The sequence below is a fragment of the Oreochromis aureus genome, linkage group 3 (genome assembly GCF_013358895.1).
Source record: "Oreochromis aureus strain Israel breed Guangdong linkage group 3, ZZ_aureus, whole genome shotgun sequence".
Taxonomy (NCBI): Eukaryota; Metazoa; Chordata; class Actinopteri; order Cichliformes; family Cichlidae; genus Oreochromis; species Oreochromis aureus.
Window position 1 is genome coordinate 7,687,384 of NC_052944.1, and position 24,593 is coordinate 7,711,976.

The following is a 24,593-nucleotide window of genomic DNA, read 5'->3' on the forward strand; positions in this document are numbered from 1 at the left end:
AGGCTCTGTGGACAGATTCACAACCGATAATAGCATGTAGTGTCTGTGATGCATACAGCAGTGAGGCTAGGTCATCTGATGTTGACTCTGAGGAGGAGGCGATGGCAGGACCTTCCCGTGAGAGCCTGTCACTTGAGCACTCTATACTCAACCTATGATCAAGTGATAAAAACTGATGGTCACAGATGTGCCCTGACACAACACTGATCTGCATTTTGTATTGATTAGCAATGGACAGTATCAATTTGGAAAACACCCAGTTGTTGGTGGCTTATTACAACCCGATGACTGGTTATATGGGGTATAGTGAAACTCTGGAGTGAATAATGGCCCAACTTTATTGACTGGGCATCCATGTGGATGTGCAGTGTTGGTCCTGCCCGAGCTGTCAGCTAGTTAACTGGTGGGCCATTCCAAAAGCACCTTTGAGCTCACTACCAATAATGTAGGTTCCATTTGAGCACACTCATTGGGCCATTTCAACAGAATACACTGGGATATTTTTGTATTGGTTGGATTGGTGGATTATGCAATGCAAAATCCTGAAGCTGTGCCACTGTGCACCATTTCTGCAAAGACTGTGGCGCAGGCACTCTTTCTGAAATCGTCATCCATAAAGAGATACTGATTGACCAGGGCCGTCCATTCATGTCTCATACATTATAAGAACTATATGAATTACTGGGCATTAAATGTGTTCAAATAGCGTCTACCACTGTCAGACTGACGGGTTGGTGGAGCAGCTGAATAAGACTTTAAATTCAATGATCCATAAGGATGGATGCAATTGGGATTGCTGGTTAGACCCTCAAGCTGTTCGTAGTGTGGGAGGTGCCTTAGGCCTCCACAGGATTTTCTCCGTTTGAGTTACTGTTCAGCAGAAAGCCTTGGGTGTGTACATGATTAAAGAAAACTGGGAGGAAGGTCCAAGCCCAGTTAAAAATGAAATTCAATAAGTTCAGAACATGAGAGCAGCTAGACACATTGGGGAGGTTATCATGAGAGAATTAGTTCCAGGCCCAGGAACGTCAGCAGCGCCTGTACAACACATGGGTTAGACTCAGGCAGTTTTCACCAGGAGATAAGATGCTTGAATTATTCTCTTCTAGCTCAAAGTTACTCGCCAAGTGGCACTGACCCTTCGTATGACATAAGAACCATAAACTGAGCAAACATAGCTGTTTTCAGTTACTGGTAACATTTTTTTTTAAAATTTTATTTACTTATAACAGCTACATGCCAGCGAAAAAAATGAATAGTAATCAAAGGTTTGTCTGTACTTTCAATTCTTCTGTGCAACTTTAAGACTTTTCATTTATTCATTCAATCTGCATGCTTACAGATCTATTTATATATTTAAAAATTTAATTACATACACACTCTGAATATACATATGCAGATTTTTGCACACATTTATACATCTGAATACACACTCATGGATCAGAATACAAATCAAAATACATATACACAGATTGTGTTACACACGCACACACACATGGCTTTGCCACAATAGTATACAATAGACTCATACATAACTGCAACTTAGGAGCTTACTTGATAGAAGTTATTTGAGGCTGTGTTAGACACAATAATGCTTTCATCTAAAAACAGAATGCTAATATGTAATAAATGAAATACTATAGATACATAATTCCTTCTGATGGTGTAGTTGAGACAAAAGCAGGTAAATTAACCACAGCACTGTAATAGCCTACATCAAATGCCAACTGCTCCTTTGGAGGAGCTGTTGGCATTAAATATCAGATTTAGGCTTCTGTTTTAAGGGGGCCTTTTGTTTCCACCATTTTTATACAGTAATTCTTTTTTGTTTTTTGGTTTTTTTTTGGGGTGTTACATTTGCAATGCCTATACTTCCATACATTTCAAAAAAATCCGTCAAAATCTGACAAACAGCATACCTGTTTCTGTAGCAAAAATTTGATCCTCGTAGCATGTGAAGAATCTCAATGTTTTTCAAGCACGCTGATTACCACACTGGAAAGACCCTGTTAAGGGATTTAGTGTACTCAGAAAAGGTTGGCCAGTCCACACTCCAGGGTTTACTCTGAGCTAAAAAGCACAGTGATACTGTACTATCGATGGAGGAGAGTAGGTCAAGAAGCCTTTGGCTCATGTTTACCACCAGATATTAGTTTCGCCTGAATATACTGAATTTAATTGAGGCCATAAATAATCCCCTTCGGGGTTGTGTCATGAAGGAAATCCGGTAATTAAACTCTGCCAAATCAAACATGCAGCGCTTCATACTGTGGTGGTCACTTGTGACATCTATTTTCTTTTGCTTATCCAATTCAGGGTTTCCAGGTTGCTGGAGCCATATGTTTGTGAAGGTTCTCAGTCATCCAGGTCATCGTAGTCTAAGGAGCTTGGAAAGAAAAGCGTCTGGACTTCTTTAAGTTGCTTAGCTGGAGCCTATCCCAGATACCATAGGGCAAGAGGTGGGGTACACCCTGGACAGGACACCAGTCTGTCACTGGGCTAACATAGAGACTGACAGCCATTCACACCTACATCCAATTTAGGATAAGCAGTAAATGCAGTTAGTGAGGTTAGGCGTGCTGGTGATTCTAAATTGGATGGGAGCATATGCTGTTCTAAAACCTGTATATACCTTTCAGCAGTGATAGCGCCTTTCCAGATGTGCAAGCTGCCAATTCCTGAGGCACTGATGATGATTTTTCCAGAGTCTCAGAATCTTTTGATAATATCATGTAGATGATGACATAGTCAGTCTTCAGATTGCTACTTTTCAGATTAGTGAACCTCTGCTAATTATTAATCAAAGCATTTAATGTGTTTTATATGTTCTTGTGAATAAAATATGGATTAATGTATTTACTGTTTTTATTTGTATTTGGAATTAGGATTGCAGCTCTAGAATTCAATAAACTCAGTAAAACTTGATGCAATGAAAAAGTAGTATTTATTAAAGTACTAAAAAATCATAAATAGGCCACTACAGAATAGTCACATGTGGTAAATTGAATAGTAGTGCTGATAAACAGTGGTATACATATTAAGTGAGCAATACCAATACCCCTTTTGGGTATTACATCACAGGCGAGTTTATGACACTTTTCCATTGGCTTCACTTTTCAGACCTGGAGGCTACATTCATTCTTTGATATAGTCTATGGGGTTCATCAATTAAAACACCCAAACCAAATTAAGCTTACAATTTAAGATGATCTGTTAAACAAAAATGTTGGTATTATCATGGTATGCATCTCTCTCTGTAAGAAACAATGTGCAATGTTTATTAGCCTCTGACATGATACAAAATGTTTAATATCATTATATTATGAAGTTTAAATTGATTTGATAATTTGATAAAATAAGAAGGAAATAAGTTTTAGTGCATATATGAAGCCCATTTTTATGAACAACACCCCTGCTCCCTTGCTTCATCAAATACCTGCATCATTACCTTCCACTGGTCTACTGTTTTGATGTGTGAATTTAAAATACATGGGAACAGATGAGGGAAGGTTCTATTTTTTAGATTCCCCCCCCCCCCCTTGTTTTCCATCGAATTTACATTTTATAGAGGAAGGCTATCAGATAAAAATCTTTCTCTGCCTGCTTAGCATTTGAATCGCACAGCAGTGCTTAGCAGCTTTAAATCCTGTCCTGACCTTTGCCCCTATCTGCTTTAACTTCCCACCTTTCTTCTCTTGTTGATGATGTCTTTCACTTTTTGAAACCTGAAAACTGATAATTACAAGTATAAAGTTAATTTTGCAAATATGATGGCATTTTACACAGAGAAGCCAAAAAAGGTAAACAGTCATCCTGGCACATACCAGCGTTTCACTTTTGAGTCTTTTATTCAAGACTTTTTACCAAATCTGACACTCCTCACTTAAAAAGTAACATAACCCTGTCTTTATTTAATGTACCTGGTGTTATTTTTCTTTTCTGGCCTGTCACAATCAGTATCCTACAGTATCTAACTAATGTAATTGAGGACTCCCTCAATCTGGACTCCTGGCTTTATATGGAATAACTAAACTAAAATAGCAAATAGTTGAACACATTAACAAAAACATATTAACCATTCAGAATTCTGTTAAGAAGCAAACACTCTGTTGAATCAATTAGTCACTTGATTGCTGGGTGATTAGGGATTATATCGTATGAGCCCAACTATGTTCAGCAGTGAGTCTACAGTAAGATACATAAGGAACCATTTTTGGCTTCACAGGATCATTCCATCAAAGGTGGCTGTCAGAATAAAAGCATAAAATCAGTCACTGTTTACATCCACCGTGAAGAGGGAAGTGCTCTTGGGTCTGGAAACCTTCACTGTTTGAACCAGGTAAACATCACTGAAAGCAGCAGTGTGAGACTCCTGTCTTTTTCTCATCATCACCAGAACCATTACTGTCAGGTTTGGTCCATAATTTTGGCAGGATGTGCTGTATACCCTGTTCTATTAGAGCTCGCCCAAACAATGTCTATACCTGTACTTTGATTTGCAGTGTGGAAAAATCACACTTAAATGTAATGTCGTGTATAGGTTAACTAGAGATTTTTAAGTAAACATCAACAATACTGCCATCAGCTGGCCAAACATGAACTCCAGATGTGGTGCAACGGTAGAATGCTATAAAATGAAACTACAGGAAAAATTGGTTAAACTATGCTAGTGATGATCTATTAAATGCATAATATCCTGCTGTTCATTCTTAGAAAGTGGTTATCATGTGCAAAGACACCTGCCAGGAACTGTAAACCTATTCAAAGGCCATTCTTAACTGCAATTATGAAATTGCTGAAATACTCAGAAGTGGACTGAAATTTATTGAGCCATAAAATCTTTAATGACAGAATACTCTCACAAGAAGAGCCTGTGAAAAGGGTATAACAGGGCAGAAACAAGCCTACAGGTTTAAGTCGAGAGCTCTGAAAAACTTGAGAAAAACCATTTTTCCTAAAGTGAAAACAAGGACACATATTATAGTGAACTGCAGCATATTCTGTATCCATTTTGCTGTTGCTCTTGGGTTTTCACATCTTTCAGGAGGTGTATTTGAGCCAATAGCTGCTCCTCTCTAAGCCTGGTGCTGGTGGAGGTCTCTTCCTGTTAAAAGGGTTTTTTTATTACCCAACATTGCTAAACGCATCTTGTTGAGTGTCTGATTGTTGGAGTCTTTCTTAATTTGGTAGGAAATTAAGTTTTAAATGAAATTGGTCTGAATTAGACTAAGTCAAAATGATAAACAGGTGCAATCTACATTACATGGGCAATTAATGCAAAACGCTTTAGTTGCACCTATAGGTGAAGAACCTAAAACCCACTGTACACTACCTGGCCTTCGAAAAACCTGCAGCGTTACAGAGATCAAAAAAAGACTGATTACTCCTCTTTGTTTCTATACTGGCTGAAGGTGATTAGCTAGTATTATGAGAACACTTGAATACAAAGCCATATTATGTGGATGTGAAATTTAGCTGGTGGACCTGGAAAACTTTACTTGTCAGTTCAGCATTTAAAGAAAAGTACAAACCAAACTCTCCCTTCAAGTTTTATTCTGTTACAACACTTTAAATTACTGCCAAAAAAAATCATGCTGAAAAGGAAAATAATATTGCTTTGCATTGCACAGATGAGAAGGTACTGCCTGACTACTGAAGTCACAGAGATTTTGCAGCCAACAACTTTGCTCTGCGAGCTGCACCAGACTTCCTCTTTGCTTTAGGCCTGAGGAGGGACTGAGGGGATCCTTTTTTCCCTCCAACTTTGGCTTTGGTCCGATGTCTGGAGGAGTAAAACACAGACGAGCAAGTTAAGACGTGTAAATATTAAATCTTACAGGCAGAGTAGAGTGACAAGATTTATCCCTTAACAGGAACAGATCCCTGGCTCACCTGTTGAACCTGTGTGTGTGTTTGACAGAGCAGTCTTTACGTTTGTGCTCTGGGCTTCCGCAGTTAAAGCAGCCCTCCTTCCCTTCACGGGTGGTACATGGGTGGTCTGGCAGGGCACAACGGCCACAGGACTGGCAGTGCTCCCAGGCTTACAGGAAAGATATTTAAATAAATTCACAAGAAATATATGGGAGAGTAGTGACGTGAAATCAGTAACTGCACATCAGTTTGTATCTGTGATTAATCAACCTACACGGTTTCACACATTTCACACAGGTTGAGCAGTGCTTCCATTCTCGGCCGTCCTGCAAACACAGAAAATACAGGCCGTGACATGCAAAGACTCAATGGAAACTTGATGCAGTGCCTTTTCAGTTTAAAAATAAAATGCAGTCACACGAGTTTTGTACCTTGGATGGGCAGAGGTTGCATTTCGCACAGTGTTTGTTCAGGGATGACACATATCTCTCACATAAAGGGCAAAATCTAAAAACGAGAGGATCATTCACAAATTAAACACTTTAAATTCAAATTTCCAGAGTTGCTTAAATAGTAACTAGCATTCGATGTAGGCTATTACAGTGCTGTGGTTAATTTACCTGCTTTTGTCTGAACTACACCATCAGAAGGAATTATGTATCTATAGTATTTCATTTATTACATATTAGCATTCTGACAGTTTGTGTTTCACAAAACTCTCATGTATTTATGCATTTTATTAACTGCACAAGGAAAACTTAGAGTTGGCGGTGTATGAGCTGTTCATTTTTTCACATATAAAAATCTTGAAAATCAAAACAAAACCCCCAGCCCCATTTTTTTAAATGAAGCTGAGGAATTAATGATGCTGCATGATTAAATGACAAATAACACCAATGAATTCATGCATCCATTAGTTTCCCATTAAACCACCTTCTTAAATTTGTGCTAAATGTGAGAAATATCAGAGAGATATCCTTATAAGATATCTTTAATTAAACACTTTTAAATTTAGCTCATAACTTTGCCCATTTTATGGCGCTGATTTTCTTACAGTCGAGAAAATTAACAGATGATTTTTATTCTCCACAGTTAACCAAAAAACATGATTTTTGTGTCAGTCTATGCTCAAGCACTTTTAGTTAACATCAAATCACAAACCAATAACAATCTATTCAAATGTTTTATTACATATACTTTAACACATTCTCATCTCCAACATCATTTCTGAACACGTCTGGATTTGACTGAGTGAGCATGTTGTAACCTGTAACCTTCCTCTTTGGGAAGGATGATGTCTCTGGGTGAAAGATTAGTGAAGAGTCTGACAGGAGACTGTTTTCTGCCCATCTTTCCATGTTTATATAGAGGATGGTTGTCATAGTCCACCTGGTTCAAAAGAAAAACAGAAAATTTTAAAACTGAAACTTCATTACTTCTAGTTCTAAATCTTTTATTTATTTTTGTGGCCATAATATTCCACTGTAAAGTGCACTGAAATATCTAATAAATAAAGTAAGCCTGAGGATCTAGGGAAAGTGGAGCATTAATAAAAAGCATAGCCTTGATTCAGTTTGTAGTCTAATAACAGTAACTCATGTGTGAGTCAGCATGCTGCAGCTAAAGCAGTTTAGAAAATCCTAAAGCTATACGTATGGGGATATTAACATTAGCTGATGACTCGAAACTGTTGCCTTGCTGTTACCTGGTAATCCAACATGCTGAATGATGGGAAACACTCCAGTATCCGAGGCTCAAAGAAGTAAGGGAAGATCCAGATCATGGGCATGTTAGCATTACTACTGTCTGCACACACAAACACAACATGCATGTTACAGTCAAACACTGGATTTCTTCATTTGAAATAATAGTTATAATAGTAACCAAAATGACTCCTTCCTTGAGCCATGCAATGACTTGTTGCTATTATAACTTTAGCTTAACCCTAACCTGCAGAGAACAGAATTGTAAGCAAATCTACAGTTTTAGTCTCCTTTAGCTTGTTTTGCTGTTACAGTCTATACAATTTAAAGTCTTACACTTCTCAACCAACCTCCTTTCCAACACACAATAGAGCTTCTAAATATATCTTAATGCTGCTCCACTTTTGGATGTCTGCTAACATGTTAGCCATATCAACTTTAAATTATGATAACATTTTAGCATAAAGCTTTGTTATTGCATCTTGTACCTATTAAAAAAAAAAAAAAAGACAAAACTCATAAATATAAAAAGAAATTAATTCTGAAAGTTCCACAGCGGTGCTGACCAGAGCTCTGCAACTTCTTCCATGTGTGAGATAGCAGAGAAAAACTGTTGGCCAGGGGGTTCACCAGACCACCAAATGGAGGGTCGGCCACCATTGCCACCTTCTCCCCGTCAGACTCTCTGAGGAAGTTTTTCAGGGTTGCACTGGATGACTGATAAGAGAGCAGGCTTTATCAAACTCGGCTGTTAATGGAAAGCTTGACTAAACACAGTGGGACATCAGCTCAACTCCTACCTCTCCACCAAAGAAGTGATGGTTAAACATGTTGTAATGACAGAACTCATCTTGACTGTAGAACTGAGCATACCTGAAACAGAAAGAATTATTTTGGCTTTTTATTATGCAACAGACTGTTCAGTGCTTCCGGACGCTGGTTAAAAAAAAAACCCACAAGTTTGAGCCTATCGACGACTGGTATACAGCACATTAGGTAACAACACAGCAGGGAAGGATAAGGTGTCTGACTATGTGCTGCAAGCTGAAGCTTGTTACCCAGAAACATACCCACCCTGCACTTCTAGCACAACGTTACAGAAACAAACAGCAGAGAAAGCGCAGAGAACTCAGGTAAGAACTTCTTAAAACAATGTTATTCGATAATGGTTAGAGAATATGCCTTTATCATGCAGAAGTTATTAAACAGTACACAACAAAACAGACTTGTTTCTTTGAAACTTGAATAAAAAACCAAACATTGGTTTTAATTATTATTATTTTATTTAAATTATTACAGTAGGTCGGACTCGCAACTCTGCTCTGGAATATATTTTTGGAAAAGGCTTGGCATGAACTGACAGGTATTCTCAAACTTTTCATAGCCCTGACGAATGAATTTACTCTATACACACACAAACACACAGTGTTTTTTTTAAATAAAGGTAAATGGCTTATGGAGAAATGTAATCTGTTTTTATTGTTTTGTTCAGTCCTCAGAAATGGCAGAAAGAGAGTCGTGTTCCCTCGGTAATGGAAAGTCAACAGCCGTTTACAGTAATCTTTTAGCCCCCTCTGAAGGCATCCACAGCCTACTGCAAGACGGACTGAGCTTCACTCCACTGGACGCCAGCAGTGACAGCACTATTCAACCTTTTTCTCGTTCACCCAAACTACAGCGTAAGGCTTCCAAAGCCGCACAACCCTCTCAGGTACAGATATGTTTTGATTGGCTGGAACATACACCAGTCAGCTATAGCCTTAAAACTAGCTGCCAAATATTAAGTTGCTCTAGTGCTGCCAATCTCCAGAGTTTACCAATACCTATGCATGTGTCATAAGCCATAATGACTGTGACCTAATCAAGGCAAAGCTGTGCATTTTCTCTGTAAAACCTTTCTTTATTATAGAGCTCAGCAATCAGCAGCCCCCCAAAAAGAAAAGGAATATTGTCATATAAATATCAGTAGAGTGTAGACCTCTTTAAAGAACAACAGGAACTGATTAACAAGTATGACAGAATAGATAGATCATAGAATCATCAGGTGCCAAAGAGACACAGTTTTCATAATGGATTAATTATCAGCTAATTTATGATGCAAAAAGTGTCTTGTTGTCTGCAGGAGCAGTTATCCAGACGTATCCAGGAGCTGCAGGCTGAGACATCCAAGACTGAGGCGCGCATCCAGTCTCTGAAGAAACGCAAGGCCGATCTCTCTGTAAGTACAAAACCTAAAACTACCAGCACTGAAAAATTACCTAACACATTTCTGATCACCAAGTCAAGAACTGCAAACAGAGCAATGAAATATAATAAATCCCGAATAACATGTCCTCTTAATCACGCTCCTTCCTGAAGAGGACCACAGAGGTCATGAAGCAGCAGGTTCGAGAGCACTTTGAGAACATGCAGTGCATTTTGAAGCAGGATGAACAGGTGATCCTGGACTCTCTGGAGCTGGACCTGAGGCATACAAGGACCAAGCTGGACCAGGTTCTAAAGAAGTGGGATAGCTACCTCGACCAGGTCACCAAGAGCATCAGCAGCATACAAAGAACGCTGAGTAAAAGCACCACAGTGAAGGAAGGCGAGCAGGTCTGATTTGCATACAGCTCAATAACAAAGCTATAAGTAGTGTTCTTCTGTTTGAACCAGTATTTCTGCTTATGTCTCATCTCAAGGGTCACTCTGAGACTGTAAGGTAAAACGCTGCACCTTTTACGTTCTTCATCCCCGTACAGGTCTAAATCACACCTCTGTGCCTCACTTTGATCTTTGTCACCACTCTTCCAGCCTTAAGAAGCCAGACACTTCTGAGAAAGAAATCAGGCTGAATGAAGAGAGATTTGAGAAGCTTCTGAAAACACTCTCCTCCATCTCCAAAAACCTCAAGGCCAGGCTGCAGAGGAAGTCTCTACTTTTAGGTACTAAGATGCTTACATCTATATGGTATCAGGTTAACTCATTTACAGAAGCAGAGTGAGTGAAGTTAGGTGTACTTTGGGAACATGACAGAACAAAGTAGGCCAACCAAGGCATGCTTTATTTGGTTAAAATAACACCCAAAAAAATACATATTTCTTTTTTTTCCTGCAATCTACAGTAACTGTCTGCTCCAGATTGCAAATATTACTCATTTGCTGCATATACAAATAAATTAGTCTTTGTGTGAAAAAATGGTTGGGTTGGATGTTGTTTAGGTCACAATATAGGTATTGATGATCGTGGCATCAAATCCATCAACTCTCAACTCAGTAGATCCAAATAGCCAATATCACCTGTTTGTTGATCTGTTGATGCTATTGCACTGAGCCACCAGGTGCTTCTTCATAAGTGTGGATATTGGCTTTCTACTTCTCCATAGTTCCCACATGCATCGGTCTTCTCTCATTACAAGCATTCCAGCATATTGTCAGTCCTTTTCTATGTATGTTGTGCTCCAGTAGCCCAATTCCTAAGCAATCCCCCCCCCAGCTCAATAGCTGGTCAAATCAAATATACTGAGTTATCTGCTACAATCACGAGTAATAGTACATTTGTTTACAGTAATTCTGATATTAACAAAAGATCAAAATCTCATTAACAAATCTATTTCATTCTTTTCAGATTCTTTCCCCATAATGATCGACAGGCAGACTTGCCATAATCTGATCAGAGTGACATCAGAGGGGCGGGGCATGTCCTTCTCTTGCTCTGCTTGCCCAGCTCCAGAACATCCCCTTCAGTTTGATAAGGTATGCTGTGCTCTGGGGTCCTCTCCCATCACAGCAGGTCAGAGTTACTGGGAAGTTGATGTCCGCTGCTGCTCAGCCTGGGCTGTGGGTGTAGCCTATGACACCCTTGAGAGAAAGGGCAATGACAAGGGTGCCAAGTTGGGCCGAAACAGGAACTCCTGGTGCGTGGAGTTCCAGAACCACAATCTGACCGCATGGCACAACGACCGCCACATATCATGTCGAGGAGTGGGGCAGACTCCAATAAGAAAGGTGGGAGTGTGGGTGAATTATGACAAAGGCCAGCTGATATTTTATGATGCAAAAAACATGGTTGTCCTGCAAAAGTTCTCAGCAGCCATGACACCGGTGTTCGACAGAGCTCATCACCAGTTCACTCAACCCCTGTACCCTGCCATGTGCTTCCTGAGACCTCCGGACAAGCAGGTCTGGCCAAACCACTTGGAGTTTTGTTCCCAGAAGTTTCTGTGATACCATTATCATATTCTACATAAAGTTGTGCTTAGAAGTTTACATATGCTCATCATTGTGATGAATGCTATATCTTTGAACTACGTAAAACGATTGTACAGCATACAAGCTTTAATGACTAAAGGCTCAAATATATACATACACTCACTTAAGTCTTTTAATGGATGGCGCTGAATTTTTTTTAACTTGACAGGGCCTTTAAATATTTTGATCAATTGACTACAACTGGTAGTTTCTCTTTGCCAGCATAAAAAAGGATTTGCTTGACAGCACTCATGAGACCAAAACTTAGAACAATGGAAACTCCAAGGAACTGTAGGATTATAGATTATTTATAGGATTATAGATTTACACAAGTTCAGATTATTTATAGGATTATAGATTTACACAAGTTCAGAAAGTCTCATGAAATCATCCCTAAATGTGATTCCAAGGTCATCGGCTCAAACAACTATACGCAAGTACATATTTGTGCCTGTATGTATGCTTTTGACCTTTGAAGCCTGAACCATGAAATAATTGCTAATTTTTTGAAAAGATATTTGGAGTGTTTATTTAATCTTCTGGTAATAAAAAAATGAAATATTTATTTGAACATTATGAGTTTTAATTTGTATCACATATGATACACTAGGCATTAAGGGGTTAAAAATGTATCTTCTACAATGGTTCCACACTGAGAAAAGAGCGGATCAAAAAAATAATTAAAATCCCAAAATTTACCCTGATATTCATGCCCATGATAAGTACATGAAAAAGTGTGACCAGTGAACCATCTAGCCCAGAGGTACTCAATTACAATTTAAGGAGGTCCAGTTAAACAGAAGCAGTATTTTTCAAGAAGCCAAGTGGTTGTAACAGTATCTGTATATAGTCAACAACTACCTGTCATTCAACAGTATTTCAAGAATGACTAAACGTCAGATTCCCACATCCTCCTCCACAGAAGCATAGTGGTAACTTGTCCTTGAAGCAACACACAACCTTTCACAAAAGTACCTCGAAAAGCTACATAGCAGAATATAGACTGAGACATGGTAACTAAAGCTACATTACTCAACTGGCTGATGACAACTGGAACTGGCCTTGATGATCAGGTTGTAATGTGATGAAACGCACTGCTAGTCTGATTTCAGTCAGTCCCGAAATTTTCTCTCATTATGAAACATTAGTAGTATCAGTTTCAAATGCCAACATGTTCTGCTCGGTCATCATTCTTTGAAATACACAAAGAAGGTGAATATTGCAGAATAAACATGTTAGACTCAGTGGAATGTAGTCTAATTCATTCTCACCTTGATTTTATATACACAAAATAGCCTATGTGCAAATACCTGGAGCGCTTTGTTATACCCAGGAAAGCAGCAACTGATGCATAAATTAGACAAACTTACCTGAAGTCAATGTCCAGCAAGAGACTCTTTATTGGCTCAAGCTTTTGCTCCAGATTTCGCAGCTTGATCAGCTCCTGCAGTCTGACCCAAAAGGCAACAATCTCATTACTGACGAAAAAAAACATCTGTAAGTTTTTAACATTTAAAGCATTTAACTGAGATTTGACTAATCAAAATATTTAGTCTTCAGTATATGACAGTTTTACATATAACTAATGTATCACCTGTGGGTCACTGCCAAACCTACAGTGACCCACGGTGAAGGCAAAATCATGCTGCAGTGGGAATAGACAGAGAGACTTCTCCAAAATTAAGTAAAAATTCAGGTGACCACCAGTGCTACCCCTCAGCCTCCTACTAGATGCACCTATGGTATGAATTTCAAAGTCCTACATAGCCACTTTCTTGAGTTATCACATTCACAAACTTGGGTGTCCACGCTGCTCACGGAGGTTAAAACCATTGAGCCAAAACACAACCAAGACCATTTCTCATTAGTCTTAAGCTACCATTGAGTGACCTAGTGATAAATTGTGGAAAAGATGAATCAGTTGGAGTACTTTTTCACTTCATGGATGTTGATAACATGCACTTCGTGATGTAACAGAGGTTACCGTTTTTCAAAGTGTGGAGAGATCACAAAGGGTAATTGTACAGAAAGATGTACATTAGCAGAGAGGATTTGGTTAGTGTGTTTCCATAGTCATGGCTGAGCTTGTCACAGTCAAATTGGAAACTTTACGTTACATAATGGCTCCATTTCTGCTTTAAGTCACCAGCTGAACTGATCCATCAAGGCAGTTCAGACAAGATGCTTCACTGTAACTGAGACAAATAGACAAAGGTCAGAGTTGTGTCTGTCTCACCTGGGTGTGCCCACACACAGTATCTTCCTGTATCCCAGACCTGCTAAAGTATCCAAGAGAAAGTCTGCACTGCGGTCCGTGAAAAGGTACTGTGCGTTGCTCTTCTTGTTGTCCAGGGGACGCAACAGTGCACTGGGCCTCCTCAGCTGCGCAGCAGTAATGGGAGTGGATATGTGAGCAGAGTGAAGGCTGTGCTCTTCTGGCAGGAGCAAAATCTGACAGTCCTGACAGAACTTCTTCTCATCCAGAGGGAGGGAGACAAACTTTTGAAATCTGAAGGACAAGATACAAATATCCTAAAAGTCATCCTATACAAAATCAGCATTAAATAAATAAAACGAAGCATTATAAACATCCTAAGGTAAGCAAAATGAGTATAAATTCTCACCTGCTGCAGTACTCCTGATGGGTGAAAGGGGGCTTCGTTGACTGGTTCTCTGCTTCTCTGGCCAGCAGCCTGGCTTCTGAAACCTTTGACGCAAGTGAATTGAAACACACTGATCGATGTCATAAATCGTTATATATCATGAGCTCTGGAATTTTCCAGTAAGCCTACCTTTTCATCTTCCCACTGAAAGAAGTTGCAGTCTTTTCTATCTCGACAGGCTGAACATGCATAAAACCTCCGACTTTTTTCTCCTCCTTTGCAAACCTTCTCAAACAGCAAGGTAGGACCTGACAAAATATACAAAGTTGTTAAAAGTTTTGCAAAATTCCACAGAGAAAAATAATATGGGTCATTTCTAACCCTGGAAGGTCACACAAACATTTACTAAAGTCTTCAGCTCACCTGTTCAATGGCTCATTAAACAGAAATATTTAATCACCCAATAGCATGGCAGTAACTAAATTTTAAACTTTTGAAACTCAAACTGAGCATAAAAATGGGAAAGAAAGGTAATTTAAGTTACACTGAATGTAGCATAGTTGGTGTTCCCACACAGCCTGGTCTGAGACAACCATCTCTAGGGTTTACAGAAAACGTTCAGTTCTTTGTGCCAAACTGCTTCCCTGATGGCGTTGAAGCCAGAGAAGAATAGTTAATCTGCTTTGAGCTGACCATGGCATGCAAAAGGGCATGTCTGAATGCACAACATGAGACCACAGCAGGTGCCACTCCTTTCAGCTAAGAACAGGTAAGTGAGACTACAAAACTGTGAGCATGGTCTCACAAATTTGGAAAAACATTGGCTGGTCTGATGACCTTAGAATTCTACTGCGATGTTCGGACAGTAAACTCAGAATTTGGTGCAAATAACATAAAGTGATGGGTCCATGTGCTTTGTATCAACAGTTCAGGGAGCTGCTGGTGTAATGGTGTGGGAGCTTAATTTCTTGGCACACTTTGGGCTCCCTAGTACCAGCTGATAATTTAAACACCACAGCCTACTTGAGTTCTGCCACTATACTTGTTCATTCTCTTATGGCTGCTCCCAGCAGGATTGTGAACTAAAAATGGAGAACGAAAGATACTGTTTGTCCGTGATTTGGACAACCCAGTAGGTGCTCGCGAAGCAGGACAAGCAAATTCAATTCTGTCGGGAAGCCTACCTTGGCACGACACCTGTAAGCGTGTGCATTAGATTTTACATGTACACATGTAGTAGATTTCTTTTTTTCAGAAATACACCCCTATTACAGTTAGTTACTATAGACAGGATATATTAAAATACATTGATTACATGTATAATATCACAGATAATCTTGTTCTAAGTGTATCCATAAAAAAGCTAAGCAACTTTAAAAGAGGACATCAGTTTGGCTTGCTCTTCTGAGTAGACTTACCATGAGAACAACACGGGGCTGTTTTCCCGCCCTCACCGAGAATTATTTCTATTCCGTAACTGTTGGCATATTCCTCGTTTACATCCATTGTGTGGATTTGATACAATAACAAAGTTTAATTATAAAGCCTTCAACACCATGGCAAATTCAACTGAAGCCTTTTCTTGTCGCGGACATATGACGTCACAACCACGTTGTCGCAGAACGCAAAACAGAAGGTGAAAAAAGAGCATTAGTATACAAGTATACCTTGATAATGACTGGCATTGTTGTCGAAATTTACGAATTTCAGTTATGTGGGATTAATTGGATTGGTAGTGGTTATTGGGAATACGATCTTGATAAAATCCAACGTGTTATGAATATATTTTAGGAATTTATGCTATTTTTATGGAGTAGGGGTTATGGTTAGGGGTTAGGGTTTAATTCACATGCAAAATCATAATTTATTTTATAGTTAATTGGACATTAATTGTCCAAAGAGCAGTAGTTAAAAAAAATAGTTCACTAAATATATTAGTGTTGAACCACAGAACCCTTAACTGTCCTTACCTGTATATTTAGCAATAGATGTATTCAAAATTAGAATGAAATTTTTATAAGTAAGTATTTAACAACAAAGAAGTAGAAGCGCTATATAAACTCAGTTTTAAGATTAATAGACTTTTACAATGAGGTTTGTTTATACCAGCAGGAATGTAGTCCATCACACTCTGTTCATTACACAGCGAATTTACTTTAAAATAAGAAAAATACAATTCCCATAAATCCTGAGCCATAAGCGCAGTGGCGCTGTCAGCCCGATGACTGCTCTGGAACTAACGGCTGGATGCTGAAGCTTCAATAGACAATACGGCCGCTGTTACCTAAATCCAAACAGGAAGCTTGCAGTTTATGTCTTCAAGGTAAAATCATTAGGACAAGAATAATTCAACATATGGGTGTACAGGGAAACAAGAAGGAATCGATCATCTCAAAAAAAATTTCTTTAACGACTGTGTCTGGAGTCCCAAATTCCAGCATTTATATGAGTGATGGAAAAACTCTCCTGAGACGCTTACCCCTAAAATATAAACAGAATAACAAGTTACAACAATTTGCCAGTATTTATTTGTTATATATATTTCATCTGTGTTATTATACTTTCAGTTTAAATTAGCACAAGCAGAGAGTGAAAAGTAGTTTTGGGATGTAACCCAGATATAAAGGTCGCATTTCTGCTACATTTTTAACACAGAGCACAGACACGCTACTCAAACGTCAGCATTCAATCTGACATTTATTTTGAAATGACGCACCGGACACTGCTCAATCCTTTCTTTTTTCGAGCTTGACACTAGCGTTTCTGCACCGTGCGCCCACACCCAACCTGCACCGTCTGGTGTACGGAGAGGCAGCGCAGTTCTGCAGTGTGTGCAGGACATTGTCCTCACGGTGCAGCTGTTTGTGGAGATCTGTGCGGCGTCAGCAGCCAGGCACAGCCGGACTCTCTGCTGCACTTGCCCGTGTAAACATCTCTCTGTCATTCATTCGGCTGGCTGCCACTGAAGCTTGTGCGCTTTGCGGCTGCTGGCATCATCCATGTACTGTTAATGTGGATAGTGACTTGTTTACTGTGCATCATCTGACTGGAGAATATATCTGCCTGGCACCATGAGCAGCACGGGTAAGACCGATTAGACTATTTACTGTAGACACTGCGTTTTTTTTTTAACTACACAAACGCAAATGTATTAATATTAATAGAAACATTCCAATAATATCTTCTATAATATCTTTTAAAAGGATCATCATAAAATCCAGTTAGCTGATCAATACTGTGTCTTTTCTTCTTTGTCTCAGGTAATGCTTCTTTTTTTGTTTTTGTTTGTTATTATGTGATCAGGTGTGGAAAATATTATTAAAGTGTATTTATAATCGATTAGAACACAACATAGTTTATTCCCGCTCTTTGCTGCAAAAGGGGCACCAGAACGCACCTAGATAACAGATTCTACATTAAAGGCTAGGATCTGAAGTTGAGACAAAGCTTCAGCTTTAATCCCTTTGAGAAATGATATTATGTGGGTTAATTAGGTTGCAGCTACACCCACAGTGGCTTTGGTGGCTCTTTTTCATCATGTGGCTCTGCAGACACTGTATGGCTGTGTGTCTACAGCAGGCCTTCTGGTGAGGTGCTGCCAGCTGTGGCAGAAAAAGGTTGATCGTTATTTGAAGTCTGTGTGTAGTGTCAACTAGGCAGTTAAGTGACATTCTGTTTTGCTTGTGCAAATAAATGCTAGAGCTAAACTTGCAACACAAGTTCCACAATAATAAGTTCCTAATGCGAGAAAGCTCCTCGGCATGAGGTGTGGCAGTAAATAAAATGTTGTTAAGACATAAATTTGCTTAAGGGTAAATTACAAATGGATGTGTTATAGCTCACAAATAAGACAGAGAAGATGAGTAGGCTGTCGTCATAAAGAGATGGACAAGGTCAACGACAGTGCTCAGGTAGGCAGTGGTGTTCAAACTCAGCTCAGCCTCCACAGCATGAGCCACTGATGCCAGCAGGACAGCTCCATCTTGACCCTATCATCCAAATGTTTTTTTCTTCTTCTGTTGAAGTTTGTGAGGCTGTGTGAACTGTAATTTTCTGTTCTTAGCTGGCAGGAGTAACACCTGTGCTGCTGAAGCATATCTGCTTCATAGTTTGTGTTGCATTCAGAGATGCTCTTGTGGTTTTGTGGTTACACGGCTGCAACGAGTTGTTATTTTAATGACTGTTGCCCTCCTATCAGCTCAAAGCTCTCCTCTGACCTCTAGCCAAGGTCGCTCACAGGCTATTTTCACTTTTATGGACCATTCTCTGTAAACCCTGGTTGTTAAGTGAAACCCCAGTAGATCATCAGTCCCTAAAATACTGAGACCAGCCCATCTGGCACCAACAACCATGACGTGTTTAACATTACTTAAAAGCACCTTTCCTTCCTTTCGGATGCTTGGCCTGAACCTCAGCAGGTCATCGTGATCATATGAACTGTCTGCCATGTGTATTTGCCATAATGAGTAGCTAAACAGCTGTACCTCAAAAAGTGGCCAGTGAGTTAGTATTATTACAGATGTGTACTCATGTTAAAAATTGTTTGAAGAAATGAGTAAACACATAGGATTCCAGACTACAACATTTTTTTTCTACTTTTGGAATTTAATTATGTCAATGAGAGGCTGTGAGCACAGCAGTCCCACCCATCTGCTGTTCAAACACTCTGTTTGTGGGGGCAAAGACAATCAGAGGAAAGAGGGAGGGAGACTGACCTTTAAGACAAAGGAGCTAAAATTGCTCACTTTATGACTCTTGATGAACTGAGGAGCTGCACCAAGGGCCAGTATAAATAATCATCATTTTGAGACTCTAGTAAGATGCATGTTTGATGATGCATGCATGTTTCTCTGCCATTTCTATGTTTCCTGATGTCTTTTACCAGATGTCAGATTTTCAAACTTGGAATCTGAGGCTGTCCAATTCAAAACAAGTAGAAATGGTGAGGAAAGAGATCGAGTTCTTCAAGACAGGAAAATGGACGGTCCTCAGCTTTAATGAGGAAACCGTGGCTGTTGGAGGCATTAATGAGAGTGCTGCAGGGTGCACACTATTATAACCTGATGGAGAAAGAGCCAACCCTGAGATGGCATTACTCTGCCACTTTGTCACCTTTCTGTGTGATGCCTTTTGATAAATGTAACTTTTTAGCTGATGAAGAATGTTGGCAGGATGTGTGATTAGGGATTCAGATCTCTACCTATCTATGCTGACAGCTGGTCTGCACATACAGGATCAGTTTGCTTCTGATAAACAGCTTTATCAGTCGAAGAGGTGCTGTTGTATTTCAGTGTGTTTAGTTAGCAAAAAAAGTCTATTTCGAAGAGATGTGTTCATTAATCTTTACAGAGGGCGTTTCTGAAAACAAGGAAGCTTGGAGTACTGGCAGCTTGTTTAAATGATTGAGCATGTTATTGGAAAACGAAAGTTATGTTTTGAGATATTTTCCTTTCACTGGATTAAGTTGATTTTTGATATTTTCCAGATCACAATCCTGTTACTGTCCTGTTCTGACTTTTCCCCTGATCTTGTTCTCAGTGTAAAATAATGTTATGAATTCCAAGTCTACTATCTGGCCCTGTTGTAGTCCTACATTACTGTGCAAAAGTCTCAAGCCAACCCTCATTTCTTCATATTTTTCTGGGAAAATAAGTGATAAGAGCAACAATTTATTGAGCCGTTCCATCAATGGAAATACAGTACTGAAGGCAAAACCAGGGTTTGTGCAAGTCTTGGTATGACCACCTTTATTCTTCTTTAACTAATCTTCAGGAATAATTCTCCAGTTTTCTTGCTTCTTGTGTGTGTGTGGGATTGCAGCTGCCAAATAGCAGATCTCAATAGGCAACACATTACACACATTACAGTCCTTCAGCTGTAAAATCCTAATCCAGCTTTAATGTGTTAATTACATATGTATGTTTAGCAGATTTGACTCATTTATCCCGAGGTACTGGTCACATTTCACCAAACAGTGAAACAGACAAACCTGATTCATTCTTTATCTCAAACCACACTGTCCTTCCAGAACCAGTGTGACCCAATGGGATTGTTCTTAGATGAAGTGCCAGGCCTCAATTCAGATAATGTTCTTAAGAAAAAATAAAGAACGAAAGAAAGAGAGATCCACGGTGCGGTTGTCTAGTAACACTAAAATTTGACACTATGAACATTCTTGAGCTCAGGACATGACCGAGTTTAAATAAAGCTCTTAGAGATAATGAATATACCCTGACAGAAAGTCTTTAGTTTTCAGATCAGTCTGCGTTCTTTCAGTTCCATAAAAATACAAGTGCAATAGTCAGGGCTCGCAAAATCGCTAGCCCGACGTCCCGGAGCTAGCGATTTTTCCAGTTGGGCTACCAAAATCTACCTCAGCCCTGCCCGTCGGGCTATCATAGGAAGGAAAAATATGCGTCAATGCTTTTGCATTCTTTCGAAAATGTAGCTGAGTAATTATGTCATTGGCATCGATGAGCCACTGTCAATATGTGACATATTGAAATCGCGTTTGAATTTGTGCTTGTTTTTTGCTTTCACTTTCACTTTGCGATCGCGCGTGTGTAGAGAGCGGCAGCACTGATTGGTGAGTGACGATTAATTGCGCACCAATTCCTCTGACATCGTCTTATCACTCATTAGCTTACTATTCAAACGTGACGAGTGAAATCTCCCACAGCAAGCTTAAACATGTGAGAGGTTGATTGCGCAGAGAATCGCTGACCGTTATGTGAGTACGTGTGGAAAAGCAGCAGGATTTACGCCGGTATTTCAGTTCTGCTGAGCCAAATAAGACAGGTCAGGGTGAAGAAGGGGCAGCCAAATAAAAGCCTACCACAAAACGGAAAACTTATGACAAATCAGACTATGAGGCAAGAAGAAAGCTCAGCTTTTTTGGTTTCATGGACAAAAGAATTTATGTGGCTGGAATATGACAAGCTAAATAACATGGTGTTCTGCCAGGTGTGTTGTGAGTTTCATTTCATTTGAGTCGACAAGCGCCTTTGTAACTGGGACCAGTAATTTTAAGAAAGACCCCATCAGAACCCATGAGAAATGCAAGAAATGCATTATTGCCCAGTCTGCAATATCTTTCCCAGAACAAACAGCAATTGCAAAAAACATACTAAAAATAAACCAAGCACAAGAAGAAGTCCTGAAAAATCTTTCAAAAGCGTACTATGTTGCAAAGAGTGAACTACCATTGTCAAAATTTAGCAGTCTTTGCAAACTTCAAAAAGCAAATGGCCTAGATCTTGGTTCCACTTACCCCTTACCCTTGACTTCAGTGGAAATTTCAGATTCAGGAACTGACACAGACTGATTCATGTTCTACACAGTTCTTGCAAGTTCATAGAAATTTCTGTTCAATTAGAACCAAGTATTTGAGTTGATGACTGTGATTTTTATACAGTTGTTGTGATTTGTATTTTAACAACTTTCTGATTAATTTTTGTTTCTGTTACAATGTTATACTTTAATGTATAATATTGTAAAGGAAACAAAACATTAAAAAATTGCTCTCTTTTTTATTCGGGCTACTTAAATTTATTTTGGGCTACCAAAAATTGAAGAGTGCCTGCCCGAAGGGCTACCAGAGATTTAGAAATTTTGCGAGCCTTGGCAATAGTGGATGCATGAAGGAGGTAGGTTCAGAGTTACAGTAGATTAGATTATTTCCAGGCCTTGTAAGCAAGGTATTTCCTAAGATGGGACACATTGACAGCACTGATCCCCCTAACCACAGTGGAATAATTATCAGTGACAAAGAGGGATGGAACATCGGTGAATTTAACTGTTAATTCCAGCTCAGATTACGCCACAGGTCACATGAAGAGAGGTCTAATCAATACTGTTTCTCACAGTTTTCTCCTAGTATGAACCTGCTGACCTCTTGATGATATCCTCAAGGCAAAAGAGGAAGAATGTTCAGGACCTAAAACAAGTTTATGAAAACAGTGGAAATTGCTTCTAGGCTTTAGAATTTTCACTGATTTTAGTGATCCTAACTATGACACAGTCTACACAAGCTCAAAACCAGGTGTCTTTTCATTATAACCCCTGACAAATTAGAAAACCAAATCAGGAAAGCCTTCTGGCACTTTAGCTTTAGTTATAGCGGAATTTAGTGAGATCGTTCTGTATTTCATGAATTAACCTATTTTTTGTTTCAAAGTTAGATCCTTGTTAGTCTGATGTTTGTGCTACACAGGGCTGCACTCTGTAAGATAGGGTGCTAGGCTAAATTTAGCCTACAGAGCTAGCTACTTTTCCCTTTAAAAGTTTTTTCAAAGACTTGAAAAATGAAAAATCTTTTAGAAAAATATAAAATGATTTTCGTTTTAGTGAGAGTTATGCTTTGGGTCTATTTCAAATATATTAAGTAATTTCCCCAACTATAAGTTAGATTTAATAAAATTCAGGATTTCAGATCAACTTTAGTGGTTTTACAATTTTTTTAATTATTTTATTATGAATGTTAAATTTTTAGAGCCTACTAATAAACAAAGAGTATAAGAAACAACACAATACATACTATCTAAATAATTTAATTATTGAAGAAGAAGAGCATTGTGGAAACGTTGCCAGGAACATTTGGATAAAGTTGGCTACAACAATGAAAAGTTCATCATCTTATCCACATCTGCCTGCAGAATGTCCCTCATCCACAGTTCACATTGCTCTACCTCAGTCTTCTGCTCTTTGCAGCTCAGCTCTTCAGGTCTGAAACCCATCTGATTTGGCTGCTCTGCTCCAGATTTGTGCTATTCTTTGCTCAGATTACTTCTCCACACTGTGTGTGTGTAATCTGCTCTGTCATTCCAACTACAGTCTGCTAGCTGCTATATTCATGGTAACACATGGGTAAGAGGTGGCTATCAGGTAATTACTAATAGTTAAGTAGCTAACATTAATGTGTGCACAGGCCAGGTTGTTGAAACCTGACCTATGAAACTCCTCCTAAAGTTATGTTTGGTGTTATGAACATTAAGTACTTCAGCTGTTAATGAGTTGAGGAGCTGTGTGTCTGTCTGCAGCCCTGCTTGTAACAGAGAGGTTACCATTGTGTCTATGACTAAATTATGTGGGAGTGGCAACATGGATAACATTTTGTTTCAGTTTATTTACATGTTTTATTTTATTTTTTAATCTCTACAAACCCATGCAAACTGATGCTGTTGCACACCTAACGCTGTGCATCATTACAGAATATTTCAAAATCTTCATACCACTGAAAAAAAACATTAGCACCAGCTAAGGCGCAGGAATCTTTGAGTACAAGCTAGTGAGCAAACAATCATATGTGATTATAATTTCTGGCATTAGTCACACTTTTGCAGAAACCTTGCTTCCTTGTTCCTCAGTTAAATAATGTGTCTCACAAGACAGGAGGTGCAGCATTGTTTTGTGCTTTCTGCCCTCTGAGGCATGTGCCTCCAGGGTGTGTGTGTGTGTGTGTGTGCAGTTTATTGTTTGTGTGTCAAGAATGGGGATAGAGTTTTTTCTTTCAGTAAGTTTTTTCCTTTGCAAGGGGAGAAGAAGAAAGTGTTTTAATATGTGGAGATTATACATGAGCATGCCTATGTGTTTATATTAATAGGGACAATTTGTTTCATCTGGGATATGAATCAGTATAGGTCAGTAATTGATTATAGTTACTGTGATAGATTGCAATAATAATAATTAAATAATTTTATTGAATATAATTTTTTTATAATCACCAAATTATTATTGTTAAATAATCAGGAACTTCACTTCCTCACAAAACCTGTTGCCATTGCAGAGAACAGTAAAGAGGGGCCACTGAGCAGTATTTAGAACAGCTCATGGTGGATTGTAAATAATGATCAATGCTGTAGTCCACAAACATGTGTCAGACCCTTTTCACATCTGTACAAAGATTACAGATGTTACTAAAAACATAAATAATGGCTCTGAGCTTTTCAAGTGACACTGAGGCAGCTTTATGCAATAATGTCATCCTTAACAAAATGTAACTGTAACAAATCTGCAATAGCCGTTTATGTGTTTTTGGAAATATTGCTTGTGGTCATGCTCTTGCTGCTACAATGGTGACCCAGAAGTGCTGGATGAAAAAACAGTTGACCCAACAACTGTGTTGCTGATCTAGAGACACACCATAGCTCTTCTTACTGGGATAAATACTGGCTGAACACAGTGGTGCT

General features: G+C 39.0%; 3 protein-coding genes across 4 annotated transcripts in view; 2 read left to right on the forward strand and 1 right to left on the reverse strand.

The window, feature by feature from the left end:
* Positions 1-5,536: 5,536 nt before the first annotated feature.
* Positions 5,537-16,019, reverse strand: zcchc4 (zinc finger, CCHC domain containing 4). 2 transcript variants are annotated; one of them, XM_031728236.2, is made up of 13 exons: positions 15,825-16,019; positions 14,596-14,714; positions 14,428-14,510; positions 14,040-14,312; positions 13,174-13,254; positions 8,375-8,447; positions 8,141-8,291; positions 7,577-7,677; positions 7,139-7,260; positions 6,303-6,378; positions 6,146-6,197; positions 5,893-6,040; positions 5,537-5,782 (listed from the first exon to the last, which is right to left on the reverse strand). In XM_031728236.2, exons 1-13 carry the CDS (start codon positions 15,910-15,912, stop codon positions 5,659-5,661), a joined length of 1,491 nt encoding a protein of 496 aa, XP_031584096.1. In that variant the 5' UTR covers positions 15,913-16,019; the 3' UTR covers positions 5,537-5,658. The 2 variants fall into 2 exon arrangements, with proteins under 2 accessions (XP_031584096.1, XP_039465315.1); XM_039609381.1 differs by having other exon boundaries at positions 13,174-13,281.
* Positions 8,463-12,368, forward strand: si:dkey-219e21.4 (E3 ubiquitin-protein ligase TRIM62). The gene is made up of 8 exons (XM_031728237.2): positions 8,463-8,707; positions 8,874-8,937; positions 9,067-9,285; positions 9,697-9,792; positions 9,933-10,169; positions 10,256-10,275; positions 10,368-10,498; positions 11,181-12,368. Exons 3-8 carry the CDS (start codon positions 9,076-9,078, stop codon positions 11,777-11,779), a joined length of 1,293 nt encoding a protein of 430 aa, XP_031584097.1. The 5' UTR covers positions 8,463-8,707; positions 8,874-8,937; positions 9,067-9,075; the 3' UTR covers positions 11,780-12,368.
* A 1,162-nt stretch (positions 16,020-17,181) lies between the features above and the next one.
* Positions 17,182-24,593, forward strand: part of ablim2 (actin binding LIM protein family, member 2) — a 91,291-nt gene continuing 83,879 nt past the window's right edge. Inside the window, exon 1 of the mRNA XM_039609285.1 lies at positions 17,182-17,490. Within this exon, the coding sequence (XP_039465219.1) occupies positions 17,478-17,490 (13 nt within the window). The 5' untranslated portion in view covers positions 17,182-17,477. The remainder of the gene's footprint in view (positions 17,491-24,593) is intronic.

Coding starts and splice junctions, on each gene's coding strand:
- zcchc4 (XM_039609381.1), bottom strand. CDS start 15,912: ATGGATGTAAACGAGGAATATGCCAACAGTTACGGAATAGAAATAATT. Junction 14,313..14,427: donor CATCAGGAGTACTGCAGCAG/GTGAGAATTTAT, acceptor CTTGTCCTTCAG/ATTTCAAAAGTTTGTCTCCC. Junction 7,678..8,140: donor GAAGAAGTTGCAGAGCTCTG/GTCAGCACCGCT, acceptor TTGTGTGTGCAG/ACAGTAGTAATGCTAACATG.
- si:dkey-219e21.4 (XM_031728237.2), top strand. CDS start 9,076: ATGGCAGAAAGAGAGTCGTGTTCCCTCGGTAATGGAAAGTCAACAGCC. Junction 10,276..10,367: donor GGTCACTCTGAGACTGTAAG/GTAAAACGCTGC, acceptor CCACTCTTCCAG/CCTTAAGAAGCCAGACACTT. Junction 10,499..11,180: donor GAGGAAGTCTCTACTTTTAG/GTACTAAGATGC, acceptor CATTCTTTTCAG/ATTCTTTCCCCATAATGATC.